At 36.7% G+C, this 15,816-nt stretch overlaps 1 protein-coding gene and 1 long non-coding RNA gene across 2 annotated transcripts in view; both read left to right on the top strand.

Moving 5' to 3' along the window:
- The first annotated feature begins 66 nt into the window (after nucleotides 1-66).
- LOC119629812 (uncharacterized) lies at nucleotides 67-1,634 on the top strand. The gene is made up of 2 exons (XR_005245694.2): nucleotides 67-764; nucleotides 1,331-1,634. It is a non-coding gene; the product is annotated as an uncharacterized LOC119629812 (long non-coding RNA).
- A 2,655-nt stretch (nucleotides 1,635-4,289) lies between these two features.
- The window catches only part of Parn (poly(A)-specific ribonuclease), a 42,904-nt gene continuing 31,377 nt past the window's right edge, over nucleotides 4,290-15,816 (top strand). Inside the window, 11 exon segments of the mRNA NM_001160205.1 lie at nucleotides 4,290-4,453; nucleotides 4,528-4,878; nucleotides 5,627-5,759; nucleotides 6,118-6,273; nucleotides 6,904-7,036; nucleotides 7,133-7,254; nucleotides 7,553-7,671; nucleotides 8,294-8,536; nucleotides 9,054-9,140; nucleotides 9,616-9,776; nucleotides 10,768-10,814. Coding sequence (NP_001153677.1) covers nucleotides 4,435-4,453; nucleotides 4,528-4,878; nucleotides 5,627-5,759; nucleotides 6,118-6,273; nucleotides 6,904-7,036; nucleotides 7,133-7,254; nucleotides 7,553-7,671; nucleotides 8,294-8,536; nucleotides 9,054-9,140; nucleotides 9,616-9,776; nucleotides 10,768-10,814 — 1,571 coding nt within the window. The 5' untranslated portion in view covers nucleotides 4,290-4,434.

Here is a 15,816-nt window from a genome sequence, read left to right as displayed (position 1 = left end):
CTTTGTGTGAAAAAATGTGCGTTACACTCTGCTAAATAAGGGTGGCGCTACAGTAGCAACCGGGTAAATTTTTAAAAAGGCGCTGAAAGTTATTAGAATAAGATAGAGAAATAAAAAAGACGAAAGAACCGTAAGCACTACAAAACCACAAAATGTATTTTATTTAAAGCTGATAAGAAAATGCAATCGATGTTTCCACGTTTTACCACAGCAATAATTTTAGGTTATATTGACGAAATTAGTTTGGACTACGTAAACATGTGAGGTCCTGCATATTACACTGTCACTAACTACTCTAGTCATTAAATATATTAAATTTCCTAACTCAGCATACTTCAATCAGTTAAAAACTGCTCAATTCATATCATACCCTGTGCCTTTGCTAGCGCCATTCTGGAGGATTTTTGAACTACTATTTAGTGCTGAAAGTGGGACACTTTTTCAAGCTTCTCCCATATGAGACGGTTTTCCTTACCTCTATCCTCCATAGTTGCCGCATCGACAGGCAGACTATAGTATAATCTATACAGCCACATTCCACACTTTCCATATTCATACTATACTAAATATTATAAGTGTAAATTATATATTTTTTGGTTTATCCTTCTTGTACGTCGAAACTAGGCAACGGATTAACATGATTTCTTTTAATTCATATGGTATTAGATCAGAAGATTGACATAGGCTACCTTTTATCCGGAAAAAACATGTCGTTTCCACGGGAAACTACGCTGGCATTTTTCTTTGTCCATGCGGGCGAAGTTGTGAGTAACAGCTAGTATTTCTATTTAACAATTTAAGTTGTATTTTTTTTTCTCACGTACTTCTCAGTCTATTCCATTACAGTTTTCAAATCCTACTGTAAGGATTGACGTAGCAATCTGTGAATGCGTCTTTACCGAGATTAGTTCGTAGTACAGAGTGATCGACTATTTAATCCTCTTGAATCCGAATATGGAGCTGTATTGTACCAAACAATATTAGTTGCTTGTAAAGTCGGTTTTCGGACGATAGTTTTACGTGGTAACGTCAGTCGCAGAACTATTCGAACTCCTAGCTCTGACGTCACGCAAGAAGAGAGATGTGTCACAAGCCAACGCTTGGGCCGAATGCACTTCTCTATCGCTTGTTCCGCGCTCTCGCTTGCACGCTCAGGCGGAACGTGACACTTTTTCGTGCGTGCAACTGGTTATCACGTCAACATTTATTAGATTGAACGCCATCCACGACTCTTGTAAACGCCACTAATATTATGATAAAGAAACAGACGTTTTAGTGGATGCTTTGTCGCTGAAATGTTATTCGGATTAAGGTTTGAATTTTGTTGCAGATGCTTTACTCCAGCTCAGCGATATCGATCCAAGAACGTTAATGAAGAAAGTGAAATCGAATATTCACGTTTATCGAAATAAATCCGCTTACGAGAAGATATCGAGTCACCTTGAGAAGCTGACCATATGAACTGTTTAGATAGTTCTAGTCAATTTTCTTGTTCGTTTAGGTTATAATTCTTTAGTTTGACAAAAAATATTTTTTATATACATAAATGATTTTGCAGGCAATTCTGTAAGAGACGCGTTCAGACAATGTAATACGAAGACTTTGTTCAATAAAAAATTACTCTTATCTATATATCATTTTAGTTTTATTTTCTCATATTGGCATCACTGGTGCGAGGTTTTGAAATTAACGCATAGAATGAAATGTTACAATAAAACGATTTTTCGCGAGGCAACTATATTTATTTATTTATTTATTTATTTATTTATTTAGTCTTCTTACAAATTAACAGTATAACCAAAACATTTGTAAGGTATAAATAATATTAGCATAAGTTAGTTCTTTCTTCTTTCTTTCTGGTCTTTCCCTCAATGCTGAGGATCGTGATCGTGTATGTCAATCTTCTCCACTCGGTCCGGTTCTGCGCCATATGTACCGCTCCCCATATCTGGCCTCCAGTCACCTCCTTGAGTTGGTCAACCCATCTAGCTGGCGCTCTTCCTCTAGCGCCAAGTTAAGTTAGTTCTAGCAACAGCTATAAATCGCTGCAAACCATCATGGAGTATATCCATTTCCGGAGCATAGGCTAGCAAGACATTGAGTAGCGAGACAGCACGATGTGTCGGAGAGTTAGCGGTGTGCTGCGTACGCGCGTGGGTGGTACTAAGAAAGTACTAGGAACTATATGGCTTAACGCCTTTTATCTAGCAGTCCCAAATGCACTTGGACAACGCGCCACCGTTAGTCCATCGTGTAGGTGTCTTAAAAGACGACTAAGGGATTGGCCGTTGACCGGGCACGGATGCTTCGGGAAGTACCTGCGCCGGATAGGGCTGAGCCGACGACGAGGTGTCACCATTGTGGACACGACCTGGACACGGCGGAGCATACGCTCGCTGTCTGCCCCGCTTGGGAGGTGCAGCGCCGTGTCCTGGTCGCAAAGATAGGACCTGACTTGTCGCTGCCTGGCGTCGTGGCGTCGATGCTTGGCAGCGATGAGTCATGGAAGGCTATGCTCGACTTCTGCGAGTGCACCATCTCGCAGAAGGAGGCGGCGGGGCGAGTGAGGGAAAGCTCTCCTCACTACGCAGAAACCCGCCGCCGCCGAGCAGGGGGTCGGGACCGGGGTCGTATCCGTGACCTGGCCCCCTAAGAGCTAGGGGTCCCACCCGTTTTGTGCGGGGAAGGACCCAGACGAGGGGTGGCGTGCTCTGCACGCTCACCCGCAATAGGAAGCCGGGTGATGGTAGACCGCGTTCCCCCGACCGCTCTGGGGGAAGATGTAACGCGGCGCCATCAAAGCGGGCTCTCGGCCCGCTGAACGAGGGAACCGGTGGTCGTTTCACTGGCGGCCACCGGTCCGGCGTCCGTGGGACGGTGGGATGGATGTAATGTGCTCTGCGTCAACCCTGTCCCGCCGTTTCAATAGCCCCGACTGGGCTCCGGCCCGGTCCGAGGTAGGGCGCCGGTTGTGAGCGGCAGGAGTTTTTAGTGAGGTTCAACTCCCACATACCCCACCTGCCGCGCGGGTGGGGATCCGGCGATTTTCTCCTGTGGAAAAAAAAAAAAAAAAAGGGATTGGCCGTAGAATAATCAAGAGTGTTCTCCTGTAAGTGTATGCAACCTAATGTCGATTCTCCTATCATTCATCTTTGATGAACACTCTACAAAATACACTCTTTGACTGACCCGCCATCTTTTCTACGACGTACTTGTGACAAGGATGTAAAAATCCTACCCGTGATTAACAATAAAAATGTAAGCTCGATCGTAAGCAGCGTACTTTGGTCGCTAACCTACATCCACTGGGAGTAGGGCCTATCGTATTTTTGGAATATTTTTGTGTTGCCCAGTTGGAGCACCGGATAATGGAACACCGGAGGGTCCCACAACAAGTTTACTGGATAATTTCGCTAGCTACAGTAAGGGTTGCAGATAACTTATCCCGAGTTCGAAAGGAATGGCGGCGAGTGGCGCGGGCATACATGCGTGTGTACGCTTCGGTGGGTGGGTGAACCATAGATAATAAATACACTTAGGGTGAACTGCAAGTACGAAAGACGCGCATGCGGCGTGCCAAAAGAATCATTCGCTCACTAAATCTTTGAGTCGCGCTGGGAGTCAACAACGAGAGCCCTTGATTGGTCGCGACTGGCGGTCAGGCACGGCCATGAAACCGGCTATGAAAAAAGATGGCTATAAAACAAAATATCCGCGGGCAAATGGAAACCAATTTCAGGCAATTTATGTCATTCATAATATTTATAGATAGGTTTTCTGATTTTTGCATTCAGATTTAGGTTTCAGTTCAGTATGGTTTTTTTATGATTTTTCTGGGCGTTCAATATTTATTTGTACATATTTAAATGTGTGCATGTACCCGTCTCCGTATGTATCGGTCTTGTTCTCTTAAATATATAATGATAATCTTAGATTGATGCTATTCATAAATGCTATTATTGATGAATTATTATGTGATTTGTCCCCGATTATTAATTTATTCATTTTAATAGGTATTAGGTATAAATGTAAAAAAACAGTTTAGGTATCCATTTACAAATAATGAAAAATATGAAACAGACTCGTTGGTCGTAGATTTTCGGGTTCTTACAAATACTTCATTGAAGTCGCGGTAAATCTTCATTATAACATTAAATGTTCATTGATTTAAGTTTATCTCATCTTAAATAATTTAATTATATTCATTTTATGTTGAACTTTTTATTGATTAAAGTCGACTGCGTAGCCTATGCACCCTTTGCCTATCTAGTTTATGGAGCCAAATAAAAATAGTGTTTTACCACCTTTTGCAATGAGAATTTGGGAATATTTACAATTTTATTAATAGCATGGAAACAGTTACTTAAAATAAATGAAATTACAATAAAATATTAAAGATATTTCTAAATTGACCACTGTTACATTTCGTTTAAGATGGAAGTAATACGAAAAAGTGAGCACAAACTTCGTTTGAAATTCGTAACGTTTGCCAGCGATAATATTGTTTTATTATTTACTATTTTTCAGATTTCAAAGAGGCATTGCCTCTTGCAGCAGCTTCTGTTAAGAAAGCGGACTTTCTAGTGATAGATACTGAGTTCACTGGCATTATAAACGGCCGGGATGTTTCGATGTTTGACACACCAGAGGAGTATTACAAATGCACTCAGAAAGGTTCTTCGGAATTTCTACTAATACAGTTTGGCCTGTGTGCTTTTCACTGGAATCATAAGGAGAAGCATTACATGAACGACGCATATAATTTTTACCTGTTTCCTCGTGGCAGCCCCGGCCCAGACAGAATGTTCATGTGTCAGAGTTCCAGCTTAGATTTCTTAGCTTCGCAGGGTTTTGATTTCAATAAATTAATAAAAGATGGTGAGCACTTATTTATAATTTATACCATCATAATTTTTGTATTAGGTGGTGTCAGTGGTACCACACCATCTCTTCAGTGAGATGTTTCATCTATATATGTAATAAATAAAACAAATTGCCATGCTCTTTACTGGATTTGTTACTTTCACACATGAAAGAGGAATAATTATTGTTCTTTCATTCTTAAAAACTTTCTAATTCCTAGGCAACCAGCAATTTTTTTTTATCACATGTTAGTAAGGTTTCTTTTTTTATTTGATTGTAGATCATTCGGAGTGCATGGCTAGATATTTTCAAAATTATAGTGTACTAATAAGTGTTTACAATAATAACAAGATGTGAAGTAGCAAGATCTAATACTATAAACTCGTCTATTCTAATCTAAAAAGCAGCACACTGAGTAACTTACTTTTTATTAACATTCAAGTAAGACCTCATAACCTCAATCATTTGTCAAGATGTATGATAAATTTGACAAGCTGTGAGTTAGCATTTGCAACAATTTATATGGATTATAAATGAAAAAAACATAATTTAACTTTTCAACTAAAAATAATTTAAACATATCTTAGTACACCTGTTCATGTTTTTAATCGAAAGTAATTAAATTATTGGATTGTTATTGATATTTGAATGTATTAGAAATTTCACAATAATCAATTAAACTGAAGTTAATGATTATTACCTTGAAAATTTCCATAGCATAGATGTAAGTCGAGCTAATAAAAATAGATACAAAAATTTACAGGAATCTCCTACATGACAGTACCTATAGAGTGCAAGCTAAGAGAAAACCTAACAGAGAGACAAAAGACATATTCAAAAGGAAAAGATTCCATTAAGGTACCAGATGAACATAAGGTGTATGTTGAAGACATTTGGTGAGTAATATGCACCACGTATAACATGTGCCTATGAATTCTTAAATATGTTATGGTAATAACATATGAGTCGTCTATTATCAAAGGTGGCAATCTGTGCATTTGGACAAAAAAATGTTATTGATATAGCAATACAGATTGATTTGAATATATCGTCTCCTTCAAAGAATATGGTTCAAAACCTGCATTAAATAGAGTTTAATACTTAACCTGTTATTTATCTAAGATGTCGTTCAGAAGAGTTTTGTGACTGCCAATGGAATACAAAGTCAATAATTCGTTTTTCTGATTTACCAATAATTGTCCAAAAGTCACATTGCCGGCTTTGATAATAGTCGACTCATATATATTATTTCAGTAACCAAGTACACCAGTTTTTAGAAGAAGGACAGTTAGACGAAATGGAAATTGACAAGTGTAATTCATTTGTTAGATTATTACTGTTTCAAGAGTTGAGAGCTCGTTTTAAAGACAAAATCTTGGTCGAAACTAAGATTCTAGAAAATAAAAACAGGTGATAGTTCACTATTTATTAAATAATTTACTAGGTTAGCCTTGCACTTTTGAATATGCTATTATGAAGGTTTGTTGTCACACATCTACACTTGAATTCATATGCAAATACCTCACACCTGGTTCTTGAAATGCTGCAACAAATAAAGTAAGAGTAAAAATCTGTGAAAACAAGATCAAAAGATTTGATAATAATAGAGTTTGGATAATAGTGACAGTTGAAAATTTTGCACTTTTAAGATCAACTTTAATTATGCAGGTTTTTTCTGCTATGAATTATCAATCAATAACCTGTGCCCTTAAATGTAGAAGTGTTATGATAGGACATTACAATACAGATGAGCCAGGGGCTTACCTAATTTTAAGTGGATACTGAATTCCATAGGTCCTATAGCATGATCGCTGCCACCTATTTTGGGAAGTAATGTTTAATTTTACTGTAACCGTGGTTGACCTACTGCAACTAGTGGTACCTGGATATTCCGAACATCTTTTTACTTTTTATATGTCTATTAATACTTTACTTTGTTGTTGATGACGTTCACTTTGTGATGCATAAGGCTGCTCGTAAACACTTAACGGCAATTAGACCATGAGCCGCGCAATTAAATTATTCATGATATTTTTTCAGATTATTAAATGTAAAAAGAGTCAAGTCACAGGATGATCTCAAGAACCATGATGCTCTAAAGAAGGAACGAGAGTGGGAAGATTTTGAAGATGCTGTCGGCTTCTCAAAAGTAGCTAGGATGATAAGCGAGTCTGTGAGTTGAAAAAGCTATATGAGTTATATTCTTATTCATTAGGCCATGGCGACTTATTTGAAATGTAGTTTTGATGTCTGTAATGTTTTTTTATAGGAGAAACTGGTGGTCGGACACAACATGTTACTGGACGTAATGCACACATTGAATCATTTCTTCCAGCCTTTACCTGCAGAATACACCCAGTTCAAAGAGTTTACACACTGCATGTTCCCACAGTAAGAAGATGAGCTATTTGTATAATATTGTCTTAAAAAAGTGATTTTTAAAAGTGTTTTTTATTCTATACTGAATAAGATCATTAACCTTATATAGAACTTAAATAATATAAAATTAAGTTTAGAATAGAATTCTATAGAATTAGAATAATATAAGATTAATAATATAAGAGTATGTAACTAATATGCAACAGTACTAAAACTAATACCATAAAATAAATAGTTGAAGAGTAAATAAATCAATAACTTTATTCATTAAATTAAGTAATTTTTTTTAATTGAAGAACTAATTTTTCAGTATCTTAGACACAAAATACATGTCAAGTTTGCCTCCATTTAAAGATAAGGTGAATTCAAGCATTCTGAAACATTTGTTGGCAACACTGTCAGCTGCGCCATTTTCTCTGCCTAAAGTTGGTGAGATGATTTTTTGAAATTATTTATAATGAGCATATACATAATATAACATAGCATGTAGCATATATATGTCACACATAGTTTGAATTGTTATCCTATAACTCAAAGTAAGCTACAGAAGTCATTTCTTAATAATTTGTTTACCAAGATTATGTGAATGATACCAATACATAATTCTAAAGGTACTGCACATTTCCGTTTTCCCCAGAAATTGTTTTTTTTTTCTACCTATTCTAGTAACATCGACGGGTTTTACTAGATTCACCGAACTAGTAGGTGAACTCACGGGGCTCTAACATGAGTACGTTGCTAACACTAACCCTAGCAAGAGCAGTGCTTCGCAGAATCTACCACCAGATAGGAAACGCGACCCACTGAGAAGATCCGGCGAGAAACTCAATGGGCTGTGTCTATGGGGATAAGCAATAAATTAAGTTAATAACACTAAGAACAAAGTATAACACAATACATTCTCTGATCCTGCGGACCGAAGGTTACGCTGAAATAGTCTCTCAAGGCTATCAGCTTAGGTAAAAAATAATAATTGGTTATTGACAATTATTGACCTACAGCGATTTAAAAAAAAAATGTTTTTGTTTCGAATGTATTGTTTTCCCCGCAGTGTCCGATGAAGGTCGAGGTTACAGTCAACTCCACGAGAAGCACCACGAAGCCGGCTACGACGCCTACGTCACGGGGCTCTGCTTCCTGGCCATGCACTCGCACCTCGCCAACATGAGGGGCGACGACACCACAAGGTTCCTGTCCATCACGTCGCCGCTCATCAAGCCCTTCCTGAACAAGGTGTTCCTGTCCAGGACGGCTCATCAGGACTCGCCGTTCATAAACCTGGCGGGACCGGAACGTGAGTACTGGAAATGTAGACTTTGAGAACAAGCAGGGGGGTCTTGAGATCAGCAGGCGATACTTCAACGGTCTTGGAGTTATGCATATCCATATATGTTAATCTTATATGTTAATCAGACATTATACACTATTTCTTATCCTATCGAGAAGCAAAGAATAGACTTTGTATTTCGCAAATTATTCTCGTATTTTGGTAATGAGTTAAATTAATAAATTTTTGTTTCCAGTAGTTGATTTTTATTTAAAACTTAACTCATAAACTCATGATTTCCTGTCCTTTGGCCTTGTCGAGGTTTTTTTATTAATTAAAATCCTTCTTGCTCGAACCTGTACTTAAAATTTTGAGACTTAGAGTCCACATCAGAAGCATCGTGACTAAGTTTTATTATTATTATTTAAACATCAAAAACCTCCCAAATCCCGTCCGAAAGACTCATGTTACTCGGTGTCGATGACTTGAGCTTTTTCTTTATTCGTTGCATTATGATTAATTAACATTTCTGTTGCGTTTGCAGCACTGCCTCCCAGAGACCACGTGTTTCATTTGGCGTTTCCCAGAGAGTGGCAAAGGAATGAAATCACGCAACTATTTAGTCCGTTTGGTAAGTTTTATTCGTTTCATTATTATTATAATAACGACTTGATAATAACAGAAAAATAACTTAGAGAGAGTCTTTAGTGTATTTTAGAGATGAAAAAAAAAAAGAAAAATATTAAGTTATGAATGTGATTTGATCTGGTACAGTAGAAAACTGGAATAAATATCTGACACCAAGAACTTTCCTCATAGCACTCGACTAATAAATAGAAGATTGAATTAAAACTTTTTGTGGTTTCATTTATAAAATACACAATATTTACCTAATATACCATACTTATATAGTTTATAATTAAAGGTCAAAAAATTATGGCAATAATAATGAAAATTAATTAAATGACATTACACGTAGACTGATTTAATACTAAAAAGGTCGAATCAGATTGACAGGGTTTTGTTAAAATGTATTAAACAATAGAAACTTACGTTTGTTGAAAGCTGTATTGAACATTTTTAAGAAGGATTTCTAAATCATGCAGGTCCAATAACAGTACAATTCATCGATGATACGTCAGCGTTCGTGGCGTTAGCGCGACGTGAACAGGCGACGTCTGTTAGCAAAGCACTCGCGAAGCATTCCAAGATAACCCTCACATCGTATTACAAGTATAAGAAGATTAATGATACGCCCAGCAGTAAGGTATGTTAATTATGTTGGTAACTTCAGTTGTGTAGCCTGCACCGGGTAATAAGAATCAATTCAATATTTTATACGAAATAAAATATAATTAATGTACATTTTCTTCTTCTCCTTGTACTTGCATCACCTGGTTCAGCAATCGAGTCCAGCAATAATCAACCTTAGAGACATTGTGAAAATTGAGCTATTAAAAACGTAAATTTTAAATTTGTGATTGGCAACACTGCAAATAAATTGTTTTCTTGTCTGGCAATACTATTCGGTTTGCGAAAAAAATGACAAGTGGGTATCCGACGCTAGAGTATCGTATACGAGCTCACGGTTATGTTGAGTGGTTTAAGACATTAGATCTAAGTCCTAATTGTATAGTGTAACGACTATCACTCCCTTCAGACCGTATCGAATTACTGCTTCGCGGCTGAAACAGACTGGATGTAACTATTTGTGGGAGTTAACAAAAAAAGAAGAGTATAAATAAATATATTTTTATTAATTGTTCGAATAGTCATGCTTAGATCATAGAGGTAGTTTTAATTATGTTTAAATTGGCTTAAAGGTATCGTTATCAGGTCATAAAACGACAAAGAAAAGTTTACGACATACGAAAGCACGAAATTAACTGAATATGCAATTTCGAAAAGGGCACATGTCGCATATTTTGTCAAATACGTTTTTTCATATACACATGTAGTTTTGATGCTTACCTACACCCATTTTATAATAATTCCAGTAATTTTCAATTGTTAATTAACACTACAATATATCGCAAAAGTTAATATGTATTTTTATATTTTACACTGCTTTAGAAAATAATCAGTTTTTATCATTTCCTGAACATTTTACATTTTCAGAGATGTGCCCTTTTCGAAATTGCATATTCAACTTAACATAACTGACATTTTTTCACTTGAGACAAAAAAAATAGACTGAAATATATTCATGATTTTATTACGATTTGACTCATTTTAAAACGTGTCTTAATTGTCAACAGATAACGACGAAAACGGCGGAGGCTGCGAACAACGACTGCAAGAAAACGTATGCAATACTCATTATATCATTAGTGGTAATTTTAATTGCATTCTTCCTGCGTGGCTTCAATAAGCTATACTGAATAAACGTCTAGCGTTTATTCAAACATTCTTTTTTAGTCTTCAAATTTCTCTCAACGAACAACGCACAAGTCGTGGTAAACTTTTGGTTCTCCAATAGCATGTGCCGGTCAAATAATTCTTAATAGATCGAGTGGTTTGATAAGTCATATGTTTAATTTTTTTTTAGTTTTCCTATTTTCTTTCTCATGTTTTTCTTAAGCAGACAATTAGATTTTTCTTAAAATAGATTTAAAAATATAAAATAACATTTAAGTGATATAAAAGAATAAAGACATATTTTGATATATGAGTCGTGTGAAAGTTCCAAGCTACTTTTCATGATTTTTATTTTTATAAGTAGCTATTTACGATTGCATTGCGATGATGTTTCTTGATGCAAATCAGTAATGATTTTATCGACTTTCGATATTCTAAATTTGGTATCCCTAAAATCATAAAATAATATTAGGCGTATGGTAGGCGTTCTCGGAAACCACGCTTTCTGGTGCTTCCTGATTCGGTAAAAGTGAAAACTCATAATAATAATAAGTAACGGTCTACTAAAATTTGCTGTTGTCTCTGTAGTTGCAGTATTTACTCGGACAGTATTTCGTATTTATCCTGGCAACACTGATTCACAGGGTTTCATAGCAAATACATTCAGACTAACAGAAGTAGGAAAGGAACGCGGTTGATCACCATTTTCTGTAAATGAGGCTTAATATGAGTGTTTTTATGGTAGACGCGGCTTAGTCCCGACTTTGACTGATGTTCAATGACATCGATGATCTCTTTCCAAGAGGACTAGAGCCGTCAGTTGAGGCCACAAAAATTTTTAATTTACCTATATACAAAAACCAATAGCCTATTTACGTATGTTTTGATAAGATTAAACTGAGGCAGTTGCGAATATGCTTTAGTAGTCATATAAGAAGAGAGAGAGAGACCTTTGCCTCGATGCTGGCTGAAAAAAATAAAATAAAAAAAAGCATAGCCCTGGCTGAGAATGTTCTTATTCTTTAAAAATAAAAACCCATTTAATTAAGTCATATTCAGAATCGTTATATTCGTTTGCTTAATTTTTTTCTAAATACATTGACCGGTTTTTTCTAGTGGTATAGATTATACGACTTTCACAGATCCGCATTCGAACGGCACAGATATCACAATGTGAACGCATACTTATCCCTGATTTTGGTTTGGTCTATGGTCAAACGTCACACAAAGTATGATCTGTAATAGGCACAATAGTCGTGGCTTTGTTGTTTTTTATTAGAAATGGGAAAATTAATTTGCATTTTGTAACGAATTTATTTTTTGGTGGGGTCTTCGTGATTCGGAGGAGAGTTAGTACGTTCTAAAGTGAGCACATATTACTTAACTGTTGATAGGGCGTGTTGTGACGGATAGTTACTACTGTCTGCCTATTTCTGCCCTGAAGCAGTAATGCGTTTCTGTTTGAAATGTGTAGCAGCCCTTGTACTGTAAAACTGAGATTGGGAACTCGTGACTCAAGGTGGTGGCATTTACGTTGTTCACGTCTATGGGCTCCGATAAGCCCTTAACACCGGTTGGGCCGTGAGCACGTCCATCAATCTATGCAATAAAAACAAAAAGGATTTTATTTATCCGAATGTTTTGTATTAGTAAAAATGCAGTGCTCTAGAGGATATTGTTAGAGCAATGTTTATCGCGTTAAAACTGGGCAGTAATAGTTGCACTGAACCAGTCTGTTGGAAGGGTAATTATTAGAGGTGAGAACAGGCAGGCAGGCTTTGTAGGCAGCGGCTTGGCACTGCCCCTGGCATTGCTGAAGTCCATGGGTGACGGTAACCACTCACCATCAGGTGGGCCGTGCGCTCGTCTGCCTACAAGGGCAATAAAAAAAAACATTTCGAAAAATTCAATATTTAGTTTTTATATGTATTTTAACATTATTGGCTGTTTTTTAAAAGACAATGTGACTCTGACAGAGCTCTTAAAAAGGATAATTAAGTCTGAATATTAAATTTATATTTTGGTTTCTCTATGTGAACACGTGTTACGTAATCACGTAGGGATTTAGTTTTTAAGAATTTATTTTCTCGAATAAAATACTTTTTGGAATCCAGATTATTTGTTTTATTCATGAAGGATTGTTGGAGGCACATTGTTTTTTTTTTAAAAACATTTTTTTGTTAATGTCTGATTTCGTTCGCTTTGGATGTTCGCTCCAACATTTCGTTATGGTTTTTTTTTAATAATGAATAATGAAAGAAATAATGAAGTAATAGAAAAGAAATAAAGAAATAAATAATGGATTTTATTTATACTAATATTATAAAGCTGAAGAGTTTGTTTGTTTGAACGCGCTAATCTCAGGAACTACTGGCCCGATTTGAAAAATTATTTCAGTGTTAGCCCATATACTGAGGAAGGATATAAGGCTATATAATATCACGGTAAGGCCGCTAAAAGTGGAGCACTAATAAAGAATGTTTTAAAATATTTTCACTTTCTACGTAAATGAAGTGGGGGGTAAAATTTAGCGTTATGCCAAACTGTTCCACGCGGACGGAGTCGCGGGCAAAAGCTAGTCTTACTATAAACAAATCGATGTACTTAGTGAAATATTATTTTTTGAAATATAATTATTGTAATTATATTGTTATTATGTCGTTATGTTATTGTAATATCAGAGCAATACATTCCCCTTTGAATACTTCAACCTTGTGTCATGGGTTCAGGTTGTGTTTATAGGTAATCGCATATACTGTGCGTTAACCATATTGAATATTATAAACCTAAAAGTGTGTTTGTTTGTGTCTGTGTGAAGAAACTTACTGACATGATTTTTTTAAGCCGACAGTTTTAGGTCAGGAGAGTGACGTGCTTGACATTATGTTACCTTTTATTTCGAAAAAAAAAAAAAACACTTCCACGGCACACGGTTTTATTATCTTTGGAATAATTACGTGACACTTTAAATAAAATATATTCTTTTTCGTGACAGCGTCAACAAAACTGCGGATGTTATTTATGACGGTAAATTGAATTTTTACTTGTGTTAAGGCGCATTGCGTTCACTTTCTAATGTCTATGTCTCGGCTAACCCGAGTGATGCGGCTGTGCCAGTATTTAAATCGCGCAGTCAACCACGGCTGCCCTACCTTTCAAACCGAAACGCATTACTGCTTCACGGCAGAAGTGGGCGGAGTGGTGGTTGGTACCTACCCGTGCGAACTCACAAGAGGTCCTACCACCAGTAATTACGCAAAGTATAATTTTACGGGTTTGATTTTTATTACACGATACTCCTACACTGTAGAAGTCAATCGTGAACATTTGTTAAATACGTAGTTCTTTACAAAAATTTGTACACGGCTGCGGGATTCGAACAGATACGAATAGATACGAATGCACCGGACGTCTTATCCTTTAGGCCATGACAACTTCAAATAAAGATTCTGCGAAGCGCTGCACTTGATAGGGCCAGTGCTAGCAACTTAGGGCTTGAGCCCCGGGAGCTCACCTACACGCTTTGGTAACCCTGAAATGGCCTCTCAAGGCTATCAGGGGAAAAAAAAATTGTATTACTGCGAACTACATCAACAAACTGCTTAACGTAAATTTTGATCATTCTTTGTATCTTATCTTATACCTTTAAACGAGCAATTCTTGTATATTAATATACATGTATATAATCTGAATCTCGGAAACGGCTCCAACGATTTTCATAAAATTTAGTATACAGGTGATTTCGGGGGCGATAAATCGATCTAGTTACGATTTATTTTCAGAAAATGTTGTTTTATTCGTGTTTTCAATAATCAACTCTTCCCGACATCTATTGGCGAATAATAATACTATTTTTCTTAATTGAGGGCAACTAACCGCTTTAAAGACACAACAAGATGGCGTTATCAAAAAAAAAAAACGAGCAAAGCTCGGTCATCATCTAGTGTAAATAATATAATATAAATCCATTGATTTACGGTGTCAGTAGTTCGCCCCCGGTGACTCGGTAGCCGGTCCGGGACAATGGCGCGTGCCGATAACGGCGACCCGGCGACCTCGCGTGCGCGCTTCCGCCATCTATGAATTTTAATGCGGTCGAATGAACACGATGCCATTTGCATAAAGCCACGTGCGTTCATATGATATTACATGTGTGATTAAATTTTCCAGAACAGTCTTTTTTTTTTTTGGTGCCTCACGTATTGCATTGGGAATAGGAACATAATGTGACTGCAAGCAATGACGAATTGAGGCTTGATGTCGCCCTTGGCCCTGTCTATTAATATTGAACCAATATTATTATTTGAAAATTTAAAATAAAAATATAAAGAAAATTATAAAAATTGATCTGAACTCATTTTCAAAGGAGACTAACCAACCGTCTTTACTTTATACCGTCTCTGAAATTTTGGAATTTCAAAAATTTTACCGCCCCTAAAATCATGCCGCTCTAGGGATAAAACCTGGCTGCAAGTGCATCATCAGAAAATCGGACAAAAACAATTACCGGTAACTTGTCTATCCCTACAAATCATTCTATCCTAATTTTTTAATATAGGGTCAGATCTGCATGCCTTTAAGCAAAGCAATGCTAAAGCCTTGCAAATACAAAAACTGAGTCACGATCGTGCTAGTGGTACTCATCATGTCTAATAAGATTGTGAGTATCACGAGTGACGAAAGTTGTATCAAGAAGTCATTTTAACTTCGTCCTTTTATGGTATTATGGGATGTCGGAAGTTTGTCGATTCGGAATAGCAAGGTCGATGGTACACTTGGACGAGAGATCGATAAATCGACGTCAAATCAAGAGCACGCATTCTCCAAAGTTATATCTGGCCATTCTATATAGCGGTGTTGTATAAGGCCCATCAAAGAAGAATATACATATGTAGATGTGTCTAGAAGTATTTGTTGCTAAAATCGCCTTGAGGAATGCAAATAAACCA

The sequence above is a fragment of the Bombyx mori genome, chromosome 17, assembly GCF_030269925.1.
Source record: "Bombyx mori chromosome 17, ASM3026992v2".
NCBI lineage: Eukaryota > Metazoa > Arthropoda > Insecta > Lepidoptera > Bombycidae > Bombyx > Bombyx mori.
This window is presented reverse-complemented; position numbering and strand designations above follow the sequence as displayed.